This window comes from Sciurus carolinensis, chromosome 2, assembly GCF_902686445.1.
Source record: "Sciurus carolinensis chromosome 2, mSciCar1.2, whole genome shotgun sequence".
Taxonomy (NCBI): domain Eukaryota; kingdom Metazoa; phylum Chordata; class Mammalia; order Rodentia; family Sciuridae; genus Sciurus; species Sciurus carolinensis.
In genome coordinates, this window is record NC_062214.1 from 153,590,115 (window position 1) to 153,611,133 (window position 21,019).

General features: G+C 33.8%; 1 protein-coding gene across 7 annotated transcripts in view; it reads right to left on the reverse strand.

Moving 5' to 3' along the window:
* Positions 1–532: 532 nt before the first annotated feature.
* Positions 533–21,019, reverse strand: part of Ddhd1 (DDHD domain containing 1) — a 76,013-nt gene continuing 55,526 nt past the window's right edge. For 4 of the 7 annotated variants that reach the window (XM_047539461.1, XM_047539458.1, XM_047539460.1 and 1 more), the window contains 7 exons: positions 19,930–20,189; positions 18,076–18,151; positions 13,945–14,094; positions 11,766–12,018; positions 10,573–10,764; positions 7,994–8,077; positions 533–3,185 (listed from right to left, as the gene is read on the reverse strand). In XM_047539461.1, coding sequence (XP_047395417.1) covers positions 3,004–3,185; positions 7,994–8,077; positions 10,573–10,764; positions 11,766–12,018; positions 13,945–14,094; positions 18,076–18,151; positions 19,930–20,189 — 1,197 coding nt within the window. In that variant the 3' untranslated portion in view covers positions 533–3,003. The remainder of the gene's footprint in view (positions 3,186–7,993; positions 8,078–10,572; positions 10,765–11,765; positions 12,019–13,944; positions 14,095–18,075; positions 18,152–19,929; positions 20,190–21,019) is intronic. The other 3 variants (XM_047539463.1, XM_047539462.1, XM_047539459.1) reach the window with 1 other exon arrangement.

Genomic DNA, 21,019 nt, shown 5'->3' on the forward strand with positions numbered 1-21,019 from the left:
GCTCAGGTAGTTAATAAGTGGCCTGGGTTGTGACCCTGCACCTTCTGACTCTTGGGGGATGCAAAACTGCGATATGATGCGTTACATGTCTTACAGGCCAGGATGCTTCAATTCAATGAGGACATGAGACACACACCCACACCCACACCCACACACACACACACAGACACTGATCAGACTTTTTGTGCCTTGAGGCCTTTTGTGTGAGTAAATAAACCAATTGGACAATTTAACAGAAGTAAAACACAAGGTTCCTATAGGCTTGCTTCACATTTAAAGGATTTGTAATTGGAATACCCAATATTGTTTCATGATTATGTTCTAAAGTAGTTAATATTGGATTATAATATAAGCAAAATTACCACTGATGATAGTTATGAACCAGCAAAAGGCTTAGAAAGGTTAATTTTAAAGATAAAATAAAGCAAGATTTATTCCAAAACATTCTCCTTATTCTAATTCCCAACTACTCTTTGGATTAACGCTGAATGATCTGATCAGTACTCAAGAGAATCATAGCATATACGCAAAATAGAGAATAAAATTTTAATAGTATCAAAAACAGAACTTTTTTTGGCCAATTTAGTACTTGCTGGAATAAAGTTGCAAAATGTTACTCAGTAACTGACTTAGCTTCTATATCAAGCCAGAATTACACATACTCCGTATATTATTTGAGTATATACAAGTACATCCCATGATATCATGCAGAGACATAAAAACAAAAGTACTATAAAACTAAAATCACCATTCTCTAATTGAGGAAATAATAAATTAGAAACAAATACCTGCCCAGCAGTCCAGAATATCTATTTTGAAAAGGGAGTTTTGAATGTTGCTCTTTCCCAGAATTCAAGTAAACTACAAGTGATAAAATTTGACTGTTTTCTCAATATGAAGTAAAGGAAGTAGATGTATTCCTTCAGCTATGGAAACTTACTTTTCTTTTCACTGAATTTCAAAGTAAAATGTGTGATGGAATCTTACTCTTTAGGTAAAAAAGGCTCTTCATATTGCAGTGGTTAAGAAGGGAACCCTTAAAGCTCTTGAGCATTTGAGTATCAAACCAACTATAGCAACATATGTCATCCTTTAATGACAGTCATATGACATGGGTTTAATTTTCCTGAGAACTAAATTAGACCTAAAAAATAAACAGGCTATGAAAATGACCTGAGTTCATAGGAATCTCTGAATTCAAATGGGAATCCCTTCAGTTTTGCTAAGATTCCATTAAAAGCCTTTTATAGCAAGGGTTTCCTACTGAGTCATGGACTTAGTCACGGAGCCTTCAGACTTTTTAATATTTAAAAAAAGTGCTTCATGTTGTGCAAATTCAATGTAAGGTCAAAATAGCCAACAGTACTGATGGTGTGGAGTAAAGCCTATGAGAAAGTCAGAGATTCTACTATCCTATAAAGACAGGGGATGGGATGTGAGACTGACCAACTGTCCCTGATTGCTGGGAAGCTAAGAAATTCCTTGCAAGGTAAATGAAGACAGCACCTTGAGTGGAACCTAGTGGAAGCCACTCAGAAGTGAGGGTTGGCTGTGGCAGAGATGGCTACTATCTTTTCTCTTAAGAACTCCTTTGCATGTGAAGATTCAAGAATGAATATGTAGGGTAATATATTGGTTTCATGGCCATTTCTTAAACTTCTGATATTGTTTGCAAACTAACAGGTCACATGTGAATTATTAGCCACTAAACAGCATGTAAAGGAATATGGTCTGCCTTCATCCAAGGTCTGATTTGCTATGTAATCTAATGCAAGACACTTTTAATGTTTTGGTGCCTTGGTGTACTAACATATAACATGAGAATAATGCTCATGTACTTACCTGGTGGAGCAACTATACACCTTGCTGAACGCACATCTCTTAAAGCCCTTTGAGCTCCTCAGATGAAAAGCACTGTGGAAATAATTACAGCTGAGAAAAACCCTTTTAGGGCCTCAGTGTACTGATTTATTATGCCTATGTCTCCCTGTTTTAACACTTTAAAAATAAAATTTGTTAGTGGCCCTCCATTCCTTCATCTGTGTTAACATTTGGCACATAAATGTTTATACCATTTTTTGTTTTCGTATTCCTTATTCCAAAGGTGTTTAATAATTTTCTAATAAAGTTAATGAAATGTACCCAATATGGAGTACTGTGTCAAGTTTAGGAAAATTTAAGCTTTCTCTGAGATACATGTAACATAATAAAAAGTTCATTAAAAAAAAACTGAACTAGTGTTGTATGAAACACAAGTTTTTAATGAAAAAAAAAATACTGAAAGTATGCCACAGTATGTTCATCTGAAGAGTACAAAGATGGAATTCTGAGAAAAAAGGGTCTTAACACTATAGAAACTAAATGTGGTTTTTGAATTAATTCAAAGGAAACATTAAAAAATGTAATGTTTCATACATTGAAATAAAGCAATTAGAGGTAATAAATTATAAATATAGTAGTTCAAATTTTTTTTTAGTTCAAATTCAAATATTGTTTTTTAGCATTAGTTTCTCTTCTTTCAAAGGAATTGTGGAAATTGAATATTTCATAGAAATTTAAAACAATGATATACCATGTTGTAATCTTTACACAGACTACATTGAACCTTGAACATTTTAGATTTATAACATATTTTGGTTAATACATTAGATTCAACCCATTAATATGCTTTTATATTTTGGAGAAATTAGATTGATATTTATAACCTTTACATGCAGTTCACCCAAACCTTCCTCACTTCTAGGTCTTGCTTGATTCTCTCCAGGGAGTTCCATCAGATTCATAATCAAAATGACAGAAACTGTAACTAACTTCTTTAGAACTGAAAATGTGTTTTTCTTCTTCTTTTTTTCTTTTGAAACAAAATAAAGTGCTTTTCAATTTAAATATTTCTTGCCCCAAACAAAACTGGAACATACTTAACCCTGAAATCTTCATATCTTGACAAACATATTTTAACAGAAAAAAAAAATCAGTTTTGGGTCATTAATGTCTTTCAAGAGTTCAGATTGGATCTAAATTGGGTTTTGCATTATTATCGTGCTCATGTTTGTACATGAAAGTTAAAAGAAAGAGGGCAACATCCAAGGATGACCAATAGGCAGTGTGTGATGTGACAGCTGACCAATAGCGGCTCTCCACAAGGCCTTCTCTGAGTTCAAAATCGATCCTGTGATCCAATTCCACTAAAAAAAAAAAAAAAAAAGAAGATAAATGAATAATGATTACAATCAGATAGTTCAATACAGACTGATAATATTGAATAAAAATTTAACCAATGAACATGATTTTCCTAACTGCCTTTTTAAAAAAAGAAGTCTTTCACTCTATTCTTATGGGACAAACACTTGAAAGAGCTTCAGTAGCACTGGATTCTACTTGGTGGGGTCCATTCCTCTGTTTGCTCAAGTCAGTATGGAACAGCAAAGGCTCTCTAGCCAAAAAAATTAACTTGGCCTCATGGCACATTTTTGGAGTAAAAGAAACTGGGCTCAAATCCTGACATTACCATTTAATCTTTGTGCCCAATCTGTGACATGTGAAAAAACTCCCCTTACAGAACTATGGGCCAGGCTTGCATGCATCACGCCCATTGAAGTGTAACAGATCACTCAATGCCTCCTTATATAGGAGGCCTATGTCTTCAAAGATAACCATATTTTCAGTCAAAATGATTCTTTCCCCACCTGACTGAATTCCTTAAAGGCGTTCACCACCCACCCTGCTCTGCATCCAGTTAGCATGGAACAAGCAAGTGCTTATTAAACTGTTAGAACCTCCTAGGTGGCTGTGCAGGATAAGCTGGGAGAATAGTAGTGATTCTTAGGAGAAGGACTTCATTTACAACAGTGCTGTCCTCAAATAATTCAGTAGCTGGGCATGGTGGCAGCTCAGGAGGCTGAGGCAGGAGGACTGTGAGTTCAAAGCCAGTCTCAGCAATGCAAGGCGCTAAGCAACTCAGGGAGATCCTGTCTCTACAAAAAATACAAAATAGGGCTGGGGATGTGGCTTAGTGGTTGAGTGCCCCTGAGTTTAATCCCCGGTACCAAGAAAAAAAAAAAAAAAAAAAAATCAGTGAATTTAATTGTCTTAAAAAAAAGCCACATAAGGTTCTTGCAATACCTGTTAGAGAAAAATCCCCTCAAATAAATCTAGATTCTTAAGAGAAACTCAATGGGCGTATTTAATAAATCCTTACTGAAAGATGACTTTTTGATCTTCAGGAACTCCTTTAAAACTGTATGAGCCATACAGTATTTTGAAGGGTCTGTTTTACAAAACAAAAACATCAAGTCACTACCAACCAGACTGTTTAAAGTTTGCTCTTTTTTCAACATGCCAAAGGCTGTCAAAAGAATTGGTAAAAGTCAAGAAGGCTGGAGAAAAATTAGGTTTTGCTTTATACTAAGGAATTTGGTAGTCACACACAGGAAATTCTATCACTCTAGGAAATAAGTGCTTACTTAATATTTATTTAAATGCATATTTTGTGAGAATATCGTTTGGCCCTTTAAAAAGGCTCCTACATATACTTGTTATTTTACTACTCAATTATGTTTTTCTGGCAAGAAATGTTCATGGATTTATCTGTCCATATTCAGGAAGGGTTTACATTAAGAGGTACAAATACCAATTAGGCTAGAAGATACTTGTAAAATACACTGACATAGGCTTTTTACGAAGTTCTTTTTGATTACAATTTTTTCATTTAATTAAGCTAATTCATTATAAATCAGAAATAGTTGAACTCCATGTGGACCCGTGAGGTGGGAATGTCCTAACCTCCTAACTTTTATATTCTGTGGGCATTTGGATTAGATTGGTAGGCACATTCCAGTATGATAGTCAGAAAAATGAAAAAGGAGAAGGAAACTGGAATTTTCAAGAATAATGAAGGCAAGTCCAGATGATATTGGCTACAAAGAGAAAAAGAGGAGGAAAAACAGAAGAGAAAGGAAACATACGTGTTAAGATTAGTAAGGACCACCAGGTTATGATTTCTAATAATTCATTTTCAAATGCCACTGCTCGTATCTTCCCAGTCCAAAGTCTTTTGTTGAAACTGTTTTAAAGTCAAAGGGAGATTTTCCCTGTTATAATAAGTGTTCTCTGGCTCCTCTGATTTTGTGGTCCTGAAATTTATTCTTAATATGCTTCAACTGTCTTATAACATTGTCTTTCACGGACACTCAACTGTTATAATTTTTTGTTGTTACACTCTGTGCCCTTGTCATTCTTACCACCTATAGGAACTTTGATCAAGTTTGATATTGCTAGACTGGCTCCCCTTCCTTTTCTATTAATCTTTGGGTTGTACTGATTCTAGATCAGTACTGATTCTTTCCCTTAAGAGGTTTACTCCATATAATCTGGCAATAAGCATGGTTATCTATGCTGCTTATGTGGGAAAATGGATGGAACTGGTGGGCCTGTTCCCCATCTTTCTTTTATGTAGATCACGGAATTTTCAAGGGAGTTGAGTTCTACATGGAAGCACCCTCTACATGTGTGACGTGACCTGCTCTTGGCTAAAGCAGGGTTGGATGTACATGGAGTTGCCTTGACATACTTTCTCATTTTTACCACATCAACAGGGGGTGGCACCACACAGGTTGGGAGTTTTCTCTAGTTTCACTAGCTGACTTAAGTCAGAGGGAAAGAAGAAAATAAAATCACTACCTTTTCTTCCTCTCCTTCAAATGCCATCCTAGCATTCCTTGATTTAAGAAAAGGACCAGGTTCCTGAACAGCTGAAGAGACCTACAACTGAGAAACTGCTGTTTTATATAGTCATTAAGTTCTTTGCTTTACTGTTTTACTATTTGGCTCCAGAAAGGCACCATGAAAAATACTTTAAATACCAGCAACAGTTAATCTATGCTTCCAAATAATTGGTGGAAAGTTCACTTGGAAAAGAAAGATGATGTGTTCAGAATTCTTGATCCCAAGTTACTTATTTCTATGTGGCCTCAGAGCAACTAAACATTTCATGTGGTTAAGTGTTTAACATTTAAGGAATATTTATAATTTGTGAATTATTGTTTCTTCCAACCATTCTTTATTTTAAAAGACTAACAAAAATTCTAAAATGAGTTTTATAATCAGTTGTCATCTCTGTCAATTTTTTTTCTCATAATAAATGTTTTCTGGAAGACATTCAAATTCTTAACAGATGACCACAGATAGGCTGTGTGTGGCAAATTTTTGAGTATTAAAAACTCCAAGAAATGGCCAGAGTTGTTGGACTCCACATAATTAAAAAACTTTTCTAATCATATTTAGAACTACTCCCTTCCACTCCTTTTCTCAAGAAAATTAACATATAGTCCCCTATGTCTCCCATGCTTCACGTCTGCCCATGATGTTTCTTTCTCCTGCAATGTCTTTTCATTTCTGCATGTCCATACCACTTCCTTCACAAAGCCTTTTTTAATTTCTCCAGATGAAAGCAGTTTCTCATTCCTCAGAATTGACAAGAGTCCTTTCAGTTATGTATGTTATGTGGCTCATCACATGCTACCACATTATAGATATGCAATTATCTATACCTTTCTACTAGTACCTTCCCTACTAGGACATATGCTCTCTATAAAACATTTAATTTTCATAATAGCATTTAATACTTGTGGGAAGTACAGAAGTCTGTTTCATCTTGGTGTCTTTTCTAGTGACTACTACGGTATCTTGGCTCATGGTAAACATATAATAAAGGTATTACATAAGTGAAAAGGAAAGAGAAAATGGAAGTCATATAGATTTTGCCACCTGAATCTGTTTGATGTAGATATGACTGGTGATCTAACTGCTTGGGCTTCTTGACTATAGGACAAATATGTGAGTGAATTAATTTTCCTTCTTCCAACTGAAAATGCAAAAGGCATAAATAAAATTATTTCTTTATGGCAATGACTGGCTATTTGATCGGCAAGAACAGAGAGATCACCTACATAAGATCATTTCTTGAGGGAAATATTGAGTTTAGTCAATACAAAAAATATTGCGATGGAGCCAAAAAAAACCAAGTTTGTTATACTAAAACTTGTCATTTTTTTGGCAATTGAAAAAAATTCATGAAAATTAGTACACTGTAAAATTAAATGTGGCTAAAGTATCCAAAGAAAAATGTAATTTTAAAAATCAAAGGCAAAATTTAATATTAAAAACAGGAAAGAGAAAGAAGCTATAAAAAAAGAATAAGAAGTCAGTCAAAAAATAATTTTAAACTGTTAAGATTAGTGCTTGGTATGAGACATATGATGAAAATTAAAAAGAGCCTGAAAATATCTCTTGCCTCCAATAATACAATTTAAAAAAGTGAACCTACTTCTGTGAAGTACATTAAATATTTGTGTTGAAATTAGATATCAACTATGGCATATTGCAACCCTAAGTGTTAATGTCACTGAATCCTGAAATAACTAGGAATGATTAAATTCTTTGTTATGAATCCTTTTATATCTAAGTATATTACATGAAAAGAACAGTGAACCTTTTTGAAGATGCTAAGACAATAAAGAAAAGCCAGGTGTGGTGGCACATGCCTGTAATCCCAGCTACTCAGGAAGCTAGGGCAGGGAGATTACAAATTCAAGGTCAGTCTGGGCTACTTAGCAAAACCCTGTCTCAAAAACAAAATTAAAAAGGTCTGAGTATTTAGCTCAGTGGTAAAGTGCATGTCTAGCATGCCTGAAGCCCTGGGTTAAATCTCCAGCATCATGGAAAATAGTAGAAAGAAACTGACCTATCTCCCCAAAAGTTTCCTTCTCTATAGGACAAGTAACAAGAATATTATATACTTTAGCACATTAAGCAGCTAATCAATACTTAGGTTTCAGGAAGGTTAGAAAATATGGGAGGAAAATACATATAAAATAGTCTGTAATGGGAACACTGAAGTTGATCTCAGATGATTTGACCCAATTTTTCGATTAACAGAAGATTAGGTAGATCATTTTCATAGTGTTTTGAGTGCTATTCCTGTCATATACCATACCGAGGGTATTATCTTTATTCTGCATTACATTTTCCGGAAAAAGAAGTTGTGGGAGATAAAAGAACGATTCTTGAAGTCTGAAATCTGTGAAAAAAAAACACAAGATGCTGTAAAGATGTGGCTAATGGCCTTCAATGTTGCAGTGGTCAAAGGTTAGAACAATACTTCCAAATAAGCTAACTATATAGTATACAAAAGGAAGTACACCCCTTGGTTTTTGTAAAGAGCTCTTTCATGGAAAATGTAAGTATAATTAACTTTGAAACATAATTTTATACTCTATTGTCACTCAGACAGTCCCCAAATTTACAACTAATTTAGGCTCTAACCCAGAGCAATGCTAAAAGAAACAGATCTTTTCCTTTCATAATATTTTACAAACAGAGGGGCACAAGAAATGAAATCATAAAACTTTTGCAAAGAAGCCTAGACTTTTCAAAAGAAATGAAGAATAGATATATAACAGATACATAAGATGCTTCAACTTGATGAAACACTGCTTCAACTGACCACACTACTCTTTCAAAGAGAGAAGCCCTGTTTAACCACAAATTTGAAGTCTGTATCCTTCTTATCCTAAAGTGAGAGAGAGAGAGAAGCTTCAGAAGAAAGGTTATCCAGAAGAAATGATGCAATCAATGTGAGGAGGAGAAGGAAAGGAAGGAAGCCAGGCACCTAATCACAGTCACCAAATTCCAGAAAGATGATTAAGGAAAAAATATTTTATGATTTGCAAAATAAAGCCAAGACAGTGATCATGACATAAGAAATTTGTCTAAGTCAGGATTACATAGAAGGGTATATTATTGAAGCAAGTCAAAGAATTAGGTCTATCCTGGGGACTTGACTTATAAGGCAGAGTCCTATTGTAGTAGTAGTTGTCCAATTTTAATAGTGACATCTATTTCTAGAGATGAATATATGTAATTAAGACTCATGATTAGCTGAGTTGAGACAACAGAAGACAAGAAATCTACCATTAGGACAAGCAAAGTATTTACATGCAAGAATGACAGAATATGTGTTAAGCCAAGCATCTCTAAGGAATGTCCTAGAAGAGCAGGAAGTTTCTCTATTATCATCTTAAATTAATATGTTAAATAGTGACAAAAAAATCCCAAACAAATAAAAAGCCCTGAGAAACAACAACAAACTAAAGAAGTTTCTTCCCTTGGATCCTATAGATTCTACACGTTTTTAGGGATTCAACTCCTAGTGTGCTTCTTTTGCTCCCTCGTTCACCCTGCTAATTAGCTTCACTGTTATATATTAACAACATTACAAAGAACTGTGACTTAATTGCTATGTCACAAAAATTTTGAAATTTTCTTTAGAAGTTAGAGTGATTTTTTTGATACCAGTATGTCATAATACAATTTTGTTTTCACAATCACATTTTTGATATTAAGTAAAAATGACAACTTAAATCAGCAATAGTATAGGAACTCTTAAAAGAAAACTAAACTATGAATTATACACAAATATTGAAGTTCAAAAAGAATTTTCTAGATAGTATTCAAAAGACTTGTAATCATAATATTTTCAGTTCTTAATAAGAACAGGTTAAAAAAATGCTGTTTGCCCAGTTAGAAATGTCCAAACCTATTGACAAATCACTCTGGAGTGGGACTGACTGTAGGAAATATCCACCCTCTTGGACAGTTACACTTGAACTTACTTCCTTTTAAAGTAAGTTTTATAGATGGCAAAGGATGCTGGTAATTTTAAAAATTACAGCAGCATATACAGAAAGAGCACAATGCTACAAGTAACTGAAATATGTTTAAAATTTTTTAGAGAAAGCAAATTTTTCCTCTTTCTATAGTCTTAGAAAGGTTTCAGACCACACACATACACACACACATTTTTTCAGCATCTACATTTCCTCTTATACATCCAAGGAAAAAAAGGCCTTAACTTACTAGTTTTATTTTACTGAACACTTAAAAATAATGTTCAAGGTCAGACTTTGGATATAAGTATATATTAAGTACATTAGTGTGCCACAGCTATTCAAGTTTTTAAACTTTGTAAGTCCACTGGAAAAAATTAAAGTTCCATTCTAATGCTAAGCCCAACTGGGTTAGGACTGGAAGCCATACAGTGAATCTTATGAAATTTCTAAGCTTTGAAGTAGGCTAGATGAGGGGAGTGTGGGATCAGCAGCAGGATGGCCCCAGCAGAGCAGTTTTTAAAAGTTTCAAGACCAGATACAGCATAGATTTGAAGCACTCACATGAATTTTTAATACTGAGAAGACCATATTTATAAAAATAAACTTTATAAAAATCAGGGGGTACTTACCCCAAAGGGATTTGTTTATACTTAATATTTTAGACCCCTGTGCCACAAAGGCCTTGATTATTAATGATCAAACTATCAATTCATCAATGCAGAAACTGAAACTGCATTTACAGGGAAAGTATCCTTAAAAATATAAGTAGAAGGAAAGTACTTTTTTCCTTAAAAGTTAATGTATGCTTTAGATATGAGATTTGACTGCTAGTGCCAATATCTTAAAATGTCCTGCTCTTCTCAAATTTTAAAAAGACAACAAGGGAAGAATTGTATGAACTAACATGCAGAATCAAGAAAGCCAGAACTGCTATGTGGAAGGGTCTGTGTTGCCACGGTGGTAGTAGAAGGAGAGGCAACTGGTTTCTTCTCATCTTCCATTGAGTCTTTTGATGTCTCAGATGGCTGTGATGCAGATGAACGTCCAAATCTTGAGAACAGCATTCCACCAAGCCCCTTTCCAATGCTAGCAGCCCCTGCATTTTACAAAACAGGATATTCATTCTGTTGAAGCACACCACACACTAAGCACCACCCATAATTGCAGCCAACTGGCAGGGGGACCAAGTCCTAGTCATGCTTTTCCAGGGTGGAGACATAAGAAAATTATAATTTATACTGTATGTTTCTAAATACAAGTGGTGTTAAAAAGAAGGAGAGTTGTATAAACTCTATGAGTCCCGATTATAGGGATATAAACAAAGGAATAAAGATGTTAATTAAAGCGATCATTGTTATTGAAATATTTGGCAAAATTAAAAACTTTAATAAGAGAACCATGTCACTGACATGGGTATAAATTTACTATTGATGGATCTATTTAGTACTGAAGTTAGGCGGGTATATTATAAAAATCCATTAATAAACCATCTGACTATGACCAAGTGAAATATCATATGAACCTAACAGACAAAGCCCATTTCTAGTGCCATCTTGTGGCATTTTGTATTAAGGCAACTTGTAACTAAAAACAATGAACAAATTCAAGTGGCACAGAATTAAGTGATATGAACACTACACTAGTAGCTAGTACTGGAAATTGTTCAAAGAGAAATTAAATAACCTTGCTGCCCCCGGGAAGCACAGTCTGAGAGACACAGAACAGATCAGAGAATTAGGCTCTTATAACACAAGTGTGCTCTCATTTCATAGATGAGGAAGTAGAACATTAAAAACTATAGAATTTGCTTAACATCTCCCAGTAGATGGTATGGTCCAGATTAAAATGAGGAACTCGATTCTCAGAACTGTGCTTTTCTGGTTCATTCATCTGTCTCACATAAAACTTCAGGATCTGATCTAATCAGAGGACTTTAGAATTTCTGGTCCTCAACTAGGCAGTTAGAGGGTAGTTAATTCTAGGAGATTAACCATTGAAAGTTTTATAATACACCAAGTATTTCCAAGTTCCCCAAAGTTAATATCTATACAAAAGTGCTTATATTCATGAATAAAAAGTACTTAAAAGAGAAATTACCTAATATGCTTGCTTTGCCTATATTAGTTATAGATTCTCCGTAGTGTCGGCGGGATAAGACTGGTGAGGTCACAGGGCTTGGTATGGTTGAAATGCCTTCATTCTCTGAAATTGAGGTAGGTTCTTTTGCTGGGTTGAGAAAACTTGGCTTCATATGCTCATAAGGTAGAGGATTTGAAGTATTGTACCAGTGGATCTGGACAGGTGAAATGTTGCTGTAGTGTTTCAATATTAATGGTTCTAATCTATAAGCCTTGATTTAAAAAAAATTCAAAAGAAACACAACATTAATGCACAATGCTTTAATATTAGGAAAATGTATATTCTTTTTAAAAAAATATTTTTAGTTGTAGTTGGATACAATACCTTTATTTTTATGTGTTGTTGAGGATTGAACCCAATGTGTCATGGGTGCAAGGTAAGCGCTTTACCACTGAGCTACAACCCCAGCCCCTCTTATACTATTTTACACTAAGCAGACCTTAGAGAGGGAATTTAAAAAGCAGGTATTTCAAACATGTATTTTTATTTGTTCACTGTTAATAATATGTGGCTGGGCTATTATTATGCACCCTTAATGATTAGATGATGAAAAAAATCAGTCTAGGATAATAGTGTTCATTAATTTATTTTTTAGAGATGTAGATTAATTTTATTATGTTCTGATATCATCTAAAAATTAGATTTATGTCAGTCTCATAAAGTGAAGTAAATGTAACTTGGAACACAGCAAATAAGGTCAGTTTTCTATATTTTAGAATCTCTTATTAAACTTGATTTTCAAATAGATTAATATAGTAACAGCATAAATTAGATGCCAGCAAAAGACTATTTGCCCAATGTAAAGTTGGGATGATGTAGCAGGTGTATGTAGTATCAGAATCCTCCAAGTTTACATTCTGGCCTCTGTCACTTATTAACTGATATTTATTAGGCCACAAGGTCTCATAGCCTTAGTTTCCTGATGTAGAAAGGACCACATTTCTTTCCTTTACAGGGATGTGAGGAAGAACAGATAATGCTTTGTAAAAATTGCCAAAGACAGTTCTGACAACAATGAAAAGAAGTTAACATATTAATATAAAAAAGATCACTGGGCTGGGGATATAGCTCAGTGGCAGAACATGTGCTTATTACCATGTAGAAGGCCCTGGCACTAGTACCAAACAAACAAAATCCCCACATTTAAGATGTATGAAGAAGAGGGCTCAGAGTTCAGTTATGAACTCAAGTTCACTTTACGTTATAAGAAAACGGTAAGATGAATGTATAGTAAAGAAATGCGTATTGTCTAGCTGGGTATTTTCACACATTTTTTACTGAATCCTAACAACCCTGTAAGGTAAAATATTATTAACTGCATCATATACATAACATACAATCTCAAAAATGACTTAGCTAAGAGTGTGTAGTCTGTATTTGAGTCTAACATAATTAGAGACTTCCAGTTGTAATTTTAGTTGAAGTTTATTTCTTTTTTTTTTTTTTTTGGGTGCTGGGGATCGAACCCAGGGCCTTGTGCTTACAAGGTAAGCACTCTACCGTCTGAGCTATCTCCCCAGCCCCGAAGTTTATTTCTTAAATATGGCAATTTTGAGTCCTTCACATATGGGAGATTTTCTAATATTTAAGTATTAGTCAATATTATATTATTTTGTACTAGGCTAAGGATTCTTTGAAAGACTTCACAGAATTACAACAAAAGCTACTTTTTAGAGTATATAAATATTTGAACATTATTATTATATATAATAATATTTGAACATTATTATTAAGGGGATCTATAAAACATTTTAGTATTGGAGCATGAATTAGAGAAAAAGGTATTTAAAGCAGGATTTTTAAGATTTACGGTGCCTAGGTTATTGATGACACAATGTGGTTAAGGCTTGAAAGTCCAGTAGACCCTTGTCTCTTGTATTAATTGTCCAGGGGCAATAGTATTTCCTTATATTATAAATACAACATCAATAGATGATTTCTAAGGTATTTTATTTCATGAACTCAAAGAACATTTGTGAACCAAGACACACATGTTTGAAGAATATAAACTTTTGCAAGTAAATCAGATAAATAAACTCTTTTTGTAAATCAGTGATACCTGGGCAAGGTTTCCCATTGATTTTGTTTAAGGAATAATCTACTATTGAGAGGAAAAAAAATGTATGTTACAACTCACCACTGGATCTGTAGGATGGAAAATATTTAGTAATCGGTTACAAATCTCTCTAGGTAAAATATGGTCTTGACTTCCAGTGTTTCCTGGGCGGATGCCACGCAATGCTAAAAAAACTGCTAGTGGGGATCCCATACAGAAGAAATTCTCAACCTAAAATGAAAAAGGTATCCTAAATTTTAAAAAATGATTATTTTCCAACAGAATTTGGATATAACATGTTAAATTGTAAAATATACAAATAATAAAATTATCTCTAAGTATATTCGTTTTTAAAAAGTTTTGTTCAAATGGCATCTGCATTATTTGTTAATTATATGCCAACCATTTGTCATTTTAAAACAATTTGTTTCCAGGAGGAATTTCATTATTTTTAAATCTTACAAAAGTTGAAGGATGAGAAGAAAACTAAGGAGAAAGAAGAGCATTTCATTCACTGTGTGTTTCTATATGCTCATCAAAGATTTGCTCAGTTACTACTTTGTATGAATATGCTAGGTGTTGTGAATGGATCACAACCAATAAGGACTGATAAGAGCTTCTTCTGAGTTTACAATCCTATGCAGAATAAAATAAGGGCCTAATGGGGAAAGACTGCCATGGAAGAATGGAGAAAGGAATAATTAATTCCAACTCTGAAGGCTTTAAGGGAGAGGCTGTATTTGCAGTAGACAGTAAAAGATGAAAAGGATTTCTACAGATGGATGTTGGGACACTGGAGTTGAAAAGAATGACAGAGTAGACTGATGGACCCACATGAATTAAAGCAGAAAAGGAAAGTCCCTGGCTTATTTTTGAGACTAGAAATAGATATGACTGAAAAATTGGGTATGGGACAAAGGCAGGTCAGGATAAATCCTCAGATCACTGTTTGATTAAGGAAGTCAATCTTAATTTTACAGGTAGTTAAGGAAGTTAAACCTGGTGGTAGTGTATGGATGAATTAAAAACTGAAAGATTATTGACTTTGAGAAAAGTTAGAAATATAGTGAAAAAGTTGAGGTAAGAGATTATCTTAAATTGGGCAGGACAAGCTGTTCCATTCATAAATGAAAATATGAGAGGACAGAGTGAGATCAACATGACTGAATGGAGATGGGGATGAGGAATGGGTGATAGACAAGTCACAAGATTTGAGACTTGCTGATTGGGAGGACAATGATTCCATTAATTGTAATAGTAATCTCTAGGTAAATCTCATTCCTGTTCACAGTAAGTTTGAGGTATCTGTAACATATAATATATAGTTAAAATTTTAGGGCAAGAGATATAGAAACAGATGTGCTGTTATCTGAATCTATGTATCACCATCACAGAAGTGGCATGTAAAACCAAAAACACAGTAAGCTTGCCTAGAAAGTACAAAGAATAAGAGGAGGGTTACACGCAGAATGTATTTCTACATTTAATTGGCAAGTGGAAAGGAAGCTACAAAAGGGAGAAGGAAAAAAGTAAGACGCCAGATAAAGTGGGATCAAGGAAGCCAAGGGAATGAAGGTTTCAAGGAAACCTGGGTGGCCAACAGTGCTGAATTATATACAGAAGGTAACATCTTTCCTGCCTAAATTCACTCAAACTCTCAAACATCCGATCTTGATGAGTGAGATTCCAAATTCATCCTTTCTTCTCACTCCCAACATCCCATAAGTTACTCTAACAGATTCTAACTCTGACATTTCACCTCATCGCCTGTCACCTGAATTATACCGTGACAGTGTCCCTGCTTCTAATTTTGTACACCTTTTATTCTTCTCAACAGACTCTGGAATGATTTTTCTCTCCCCACAATCAAAAAATTTACATGAACATACACAATTTTTAAAGGATGATTTCAACCTGTTTGAAGGCTGATAAAAATTAACTTGTGAAGATAAAGATTAAAAATAAAAGACAAAGCATTTTATTTTATTTTGTGATGCCAGGGATTGAACCCAGGGCCTCACACATGCTAAGCAAGTGCTCTACCCAGTCCAAAGGAAAAGCATTTTAAATAATAGAGTCAAAGGATAATACTAAGTTTTGAAAGGAATAAGGTAATTTCTTCTAAAAATTGAGAAAATGATACTAAAGAGAGAGAGAGGAGAAAGTTATGTAAATTCTTTCTCCTTGATGCATATAAGCAATTACGCATGCACGCACATACACTCTACCTAGCAAAATGCTTTACACATTCGTCAGGCCCTTCATTTATGTGTGCTAAACTGTTAGACCTACAGAATAAACAACTTTTCTTTGATAATGATGAGATTGTGGTTTGAAAAACAAAGGGGTTATTCTCTCAGAAAAGGGTAATAACTGCTTTAGTGATTTTTGTAGCCATCAAAAAATTTTAAGAGTAAAAAAGAGCTTTATCCATTTGGTTTAGCCCCTCTGTTCAGAGATGAACAAAAAGATAAATTCAGAAATGCTAAATGATTTGGCTAATATTATATAACTAGTTAGGAGACCACCCAATGACCAGAACAAAATTTTCATTCTCCACACTGATGCTTGTTAATATTATTCCTTTTAAGTTCAAAGGTCAAATGTGATGGAACTAATACCAGTATTCTGAAAGTAAACCCAAATCCTGGCTATAGGGATGAACACTTCTGCTCCCTCAATTGGCAAATGTCAATTGCCAGTTTGTTAGATATTTATTTCTAAATTCAATTTCTGTATTTGTTCTCTAATTAAATAACAACTAAAAACCCATATTAGGCTATATATGACTAAGTGTCACAAAGCTATTCAATTATAGTACATATATTCTAGTAATGTGGTACTGAATTTGAGATCCTTACACACTTAATGGATCATACCCAACTAGTAAACACCCAGAACATAAAATAGAAGAGTGTACTTTTTCTACCAGATCAATTCTATACATTTAGCATTAATTATATAATGAAATGATAAAGATGAAACTCGAATTCTAGGTACAGATAATTCCAAAGATATGCTCTTTAAATGTATGTTACAAGTTTACCATATGATTTTTTAATGTATAAGTTAAAAGAAAAACTTTGTAAATCATAGTCAATAAAAAATTCCATTTAAGAAAGTTTCTTGCATCACTCCACATGTTAACCTGTATGTTAAATTCTCGTGATATGAGAAAGAAGAGGTAATAGTGTACACTAGACAAGAACATATATTCAAAAAGGAAGCAAGTATTAGGAAACAGGCATCCTCCACTTACTACTGCAAACAATTGTTTGTTATTTAGTTAGAGTGTGTCCTTTCCAACAGACCTGTCAAAGTCAACATCTCTCTGTCACTTTATGTTTTCTTGAACCACAGCTTCAAATAGATCATTCTGATGTTCAAAAACTCTGAAATGCTTCCTACTGCCCATCTCAGACAGAAGTTCCTTATTTCTAACTATTCCTGATTTCTCACAGTCCCCTTGCTAAGTCCTGAGAATTTCAGCCAAACCAACCCTATGAATTTCTGTCTTGGGCTCTTGTCATATACTCTTCATTGACTGAAATTCCAGCTTTCCATTCCTGGAATCATTGCGATATACTTCCACTTATTTTTTCTTACCACTGACCACTAGTTGATCATTAAGATTTGTTAATTCTAAATAGTGAATATTTATATTTCCCAGATCTTTACTTTTTTACCCTGCTATTCTAGATAATCTGGCATTCCTTGAGGTATTATCAAGTTACATCCTTCCATACCTTTGTTTATACTGTTCCATTTATGCAAAATAGCATTTCTCATTTTTTTCACTTGGCCAAATCTAATCTACTCAGAGATTAAATACAAATATCATTCCTTTGTGATATGAGAAAGAGGTAATGTAATATACTAGACATGTACACTAGTACATGGCAATATTAAAACCTCCCTCTCCTGTTTTCATATCATCTTGTGTACTGCTGATGGCAATATTAAAACCTCCCTCTCCTGTGTACATATCATCTTGTGTACTGCTAATAATTCTGTGCTATGTGTATATATCCTGAGGGCTGAAAAACCATCTTGTCCATTCTTTTCTTTGTAGAACCTATAAACTGACAAGCATCCATCTCAGAGAAATGTGTTCAATAACATTCATAATTAAACTTTCATTTGCATCATAAAGTCATATTTAAATGTTTAAAGAACACCAAGACAATGAAGAACTGATCACTTTTTCCTTACCTTAAATTTTAAGGCAGGTGTTTGTGTTATGGATGATGCCTTCAATTCATGCAGTCGTTCTTCTATTTCCCTCAGCCTAGGAAGTGGTATGAAATTATGTACACAAACACACTCATAATGTTTCATTAAGAGTTAGCATCACATTAGACACTTATTAGTTTATAAAGTGATGACATTTTATCAATCCTGTATAATAATTCCTATTGACAGCATTTGATCAATGCAACTGCTATACTATACCATATCCACAAAAATTAATAAAAACAATGAGTTGAAATACTTCTCACGTGCTGGGGTTGTGGCTCAGTGATAGAGCGCTTGCTAGCACATGTGAGGCACTGGGTTCAATCCTGAGCACATTAAAAAAATAAAGTTTTTTGAAAAACCCCACTTCTCATGATACCTGCTATTAGTAACACCTCCCCCTGCCCCCCATCATACTGGGGATTGAATCCAGGGCCTGTTAGGCAAATAAATACTCTATCACTGAGCTACATACCCAATCCATCTTTATTTACTTATTTTTGTAGTAAAAATGCTTTCTAGTAAAATACCAGGCATATATAAGCACACATATACGTTTAAAAAATTAAGCCAAATGGTTAATACTCCCTTGTCCATTATCTTTTCTATTTTAAAATGTTCTTATTTAAATGAATCTTAAGAGTTCTTTTCATTTCATTGCTTCCTGTCCTACTTCAATTTTTATAACATCATATGACAAATCACATAAACATTTAACCCTTCTCTGTTGATGAATATTTGGGTTATTTCATCTTTTTCTCATTGCACTTTCTCTACTTACTTACATTTAAGAAACAATGGAACCAAGCCCTCTCCCGCCAAAAACAAAACAAAAAAACTATAGTTAATTTTTTAAGCCTGGTTTTCAAAAACTTTAATTGAATTTATACATCTAAAATGCTGCTGTGAGGGCTGGGGTATAGGTCAGTGGTAGAGCACTTGTCTAGCATGTGTGAGGTCCTGGGTTTGATTTCCCAATATTGAAAAGGAAAAAAAAAAAAAAGAAAAGCTGCTCTGAGACTTGCCAGACATGATATTTTCTTTCAAAACTATCAGATACTATAATATTTATGTGTCCATCCTATGGTACTTAATAAGATCCTAAAGGAAATCCTTAGATAAATTCCCTGAGACTAAAAAATAAAAAAGCTTTCTGAATAAAAATTATAGTCAATTAACTCAGTTGTCTTCATATATTATCAAAATGATTTTTCACTGTTTTATCAGAATCTAGCAGATGAATGTAAGTCATCAAGAGAATAAAGAAGATGGGCATTAACTAAAGATGAAGACAGGAATGCAGCAAAGAAGTAAGAGGTATCAAAGATAGTATCAGGAAGGCCACGAATGATTAATCATAAAATCTGTTTATACTTATATAACATATACAATTATGTTTATATATAACATATATAAAAACATACTTTCCAAGAAAAAATGTTTTAAAATTGTTTCCAGAACAGTAAGAATAAAGGTAAAGATCTACCTCTAAAGAACAGTAAAATTACAATGCTTACAAACTGGCAAAGATCTTTAATAAGGGTTCTATGCACTGACTCAGGTTGGGGTCAGTTTCAGATTTCACTCCTAGTAACTTGTGAGTAAACAGAAGGAAAATCAGGATTCCAGAACTATTTGATGCTATAGGAAAATGTATATAATTAGCATGAAAATTAAGTCTCTAGCTTGATTAGGGATATTACTAGTAATCTTTGTATCCTAAACAATGTATAGTTTCTTTGTCATGGAAATTATGAAGTTTTCTTCTAGGAGGTCTAGTAATTCCATACAGACATTTTAAAATTCTTTCAATAGACGAGGCTATTTTACCGTCGTTTTGTTATATAGAGTTCATCAAGAAGATGTCTTTCTTCATAGCTCATCCACCGTTCATCAGGCAATTCTTCCTTCTGTAGCAACTGTTCATAGAGTCGAACTGGATTCCAGCCAGTCATTATGTCATAAGTGATTACACATCCCAAGGAATGGGACACTATTGAGACTTTACCCCCTTTTTCTTCAAAGTCTGGATTCCGAGAACAGAAAAGGGAATATAATCGATTCAGCTCTTGCTGAAGGCCTTTAACTAGCTGTTTGAAATAAGAAAATATATTAGAGTCATCACTGAGTATTATAAACTTTACTTCTAAGTTCAAATGTATGAAGAGAGAAATGCAAACGATACTGACCTAATATATTTAGGTTATTAGAATTAACTCAGTTGATTACCAACCTTGCAGGAAGAATATATAATATTACAGTCCAAATCATCACTATAGAATATGCAGATATTACCCACAAAGATCCATTAAGTCATCCTTAAATCAACTATACGAGGCAACAGTTCCACAGATTAAACAGTTCCATGAAGATTCTAGTAAGATCTCCAAAGGCTCCTGGAAACTTCTTCTACATTGCAACTTACCTATATGAAATTTCAAATTTTTGTGCCTTGTGGTTTTTAGTCATAGTAAATTTTAGAAAATGAATATCTGAGTTCATAAGTGGTAAACTAACATACTTGATATTACAAAATCTCTATTATGTTGATGACATATAAATGAATAAAAAATTGATTTCTGTGGCTGAAAAGCAGGGCTTTTTTAAATTTAGAGGTTTGTAAGTAGAAAGCATCTTTGCAAATTTTCATTGTAAAACTTCTTTATGTGAAATTAAACATTAACAAGTATTACTGAAATAGTCCATAAAATTTTGAATAAGATTTTTTTGTAACTCAACCTATACTGGGCCCTGACTTGAGTTTTAAGGCAGGTTTCTCCTTTTCCTATCATGACTTACTTCTATTTGATTATACTCTGCTTGATGTTCAATTTCTCATGGCAGTACTTCTTAGTATGTCAATTGCTAGTCTGATACAAAGATTAGTTATTTGCTGCTTCTACTCTCAATCTTATTATGT